Genomic DNA, 1,901 nt, shown 5'->3' with positions numbered 1-1,901 from the left:
TTCCACTCCCACACCAACACCCCCCCCCCCCCCTCCCCTCCAACATGAAAGGTATGGCCCCGCCCCCTGCCAGGGGGGGTGGGCAAGCTGCTGAATTCCACCCCCACACCACAATGAACAGGCGGGCCAACGATAGTACAGATCAGGAGGAGAGGGCCATGGCGTCACAAGGGGGGTGCGGCCCGCACCGGGGTGACACCATTGGAGGAGTGACACCAAAATGACTCGCAGTCATTTTGGTGTCACCCCCCTATGAAAAGTTGGTCACTCGGTCACGGACCGGGAGCCCGACAGTGTCAGGAGAGAGGAGGGGACCCGGCGGCATACCTTATCCCGCCGGGTGAACTCTCTGCCGGTGTCCTCTCCTCTCTCTGCCGGTGTCCATTACCAAGATGGCCGCCGGCAGGTATCAATAAGACGACCACGCACACGCAGTGATGTCGCGGCGGGGTGTCACTAGCCTGGTCCCCGCCTCGGGATGCCCCTGGGAGAAGGGATTAATGATGATTGGAGTCGTTTGGACAGGAAATGGGGGCGGGCTCTACATAGCTGCTGCAGCTTTAAAGGGAGCAAGCTTGCAGGAAGTTGGGAGTATTGGGTTTCAGCGCAGGAGGGAGGCGGGGGCTGCGAGGGGCGGAGTCAGAAGTATAGAATATAAACGTCTCTCCCGCTGCCACACGCTCCTCCTGAACCCTGCACACCCCACAGGACCGGGATGTCCAGTATCATTGAGCCCACTTCCTGTAAGCTCAGGGTATCAAGGCTCCGCCCCCAGCTTGCGCTGCCAGGGGAATGCTGCAAAGAGTGGCCCCGTGTCATCACATGGTGAAACGCTCTGCAGGATCCGCCCACTTTGGAGGAAGAAGAGTGTATAGGGGACCTGTGACATCACCAGACCGGATTCCGGGTCACTGGGGAAGGGGGAGATTTTTATTTTAAAGGTTGCATGACTGTTCCGGTGGGGTGGGGGGGCAGTAGAAGCAGTGGTCTCTCTGCAGAGGAGGAGCCTGGCTCTCTGTGTGTGGAAGCAGTGGTCTCTCTGCAGAGGAGGAGCCTCTCTCTCTGTGTGTGGAAGCAGCGGTCTCTCTGCAGAGGAGGAGCCTGGCTCTCTTTGTGTGGAAGCAGCGGTCTCTCTGCATGGGAGGAGCCTGGCTCTCTGGAAGCAGCGGTCTCTCTGCATGGGAGGAGCCTGGCTCTGTGTGTGGAAGCAGCGGTCTCTCTGCAGAGGAGGAGCCTGGCTCTCTGTGTGGAAGCAGCGGTCTCTCTGCATGGGAGGAGCCTGGCTCTCTGGAAGCAGCGGTCGGTCTCTCTGCATGGGAGGAGCCTGGCTCTGTGTGTGGAAGCAGCGGCCTCTCTGCATGGGAGGAGCCTGGCTCTCTGTGTGGAAGCAGCGGTCTCTGCAGAGGAGGAGCCTGGTTCTGTGTGGAAGCAGCGGTCTCTCTGCAGAGGTCTGACACTCCCCCTTGCGGGGTCATAGATAGATGGCTCTGGGTCTCGGCTGATTATGGAGATGATTGTAGCTCGGTGTCGGGTGGAGAAGGAAGCTGCGCGCGCTGTGGTGCCGCAGGGGGGCTTCTGATTGGTTGATTTGTTTTGCTCAGATCTGGTCCTGAAAGTGAGAATTCAGAGTAACGCCCCCGGGGACAACGACTTCATCGAGGTGGAGATGGACAGGGAGGCGCTGAGCTACAGGGACCTGCTCCGAGTCTGCTGCTATGAGATGGGTGTCAGTCCAGACAACGTGGAGAGGATCCGCAAACTGCCGAACACCATGCTCCGGAAGGTAGGCCCCCAGACCGGCATCTCCGCCCCCCTAAATAACCCCACCCCCACCCGGCACTGACCGCATAGACATAGAGCCGGGACTGAGACCTCCTGGGGGAGTAGAAATACTTGGAGGA

General features: G+C 59.9%; 1 protein-coding gene across 1 annotated transcript in view; it reads left to right on the top strand.

Annotated features, from left to right (window-relative positions):
• ANKRD40 (ankyrin repeat domain 40) overlaps positions 1-1,901 on the top strand; it is a 6,794-nt gene that overhangs the window by 2,110 nt on the left and 2,783 nt on the right. The window contains exon 4 of the mRNA XM_018572714.1: positions 1,602-1,783. Coding sequence (XP_018428216.1) covers positions 1,602-1,783 — 182 coding nt within the window. The remainder of the gene's footprint in view (positions 1-1,601; positions 1,784-1,901) is intronic.

The sequence above is a fragment of the Nanorana parkeri genome, unplaced genomic scaffold (assembly GCF_000935625.1).
Source record: "Nanorana parkeri isolate BGI_ZX_2015 unplaced genomic scaffold, ASM93562v1 scaffold2113, whole genome shotgun sequence".
In the NCBI taxonomy this organism is placed as follows: domain Eukaryota; kingdom Metazoa; phylum Chordata; class Amphibia; order Anura; family Dicroglossidae; genus Nanorana; species Nanorana parkeri.
This window is presented reverse-complemented; position numbering and strand designations above follow the sequence as displayed.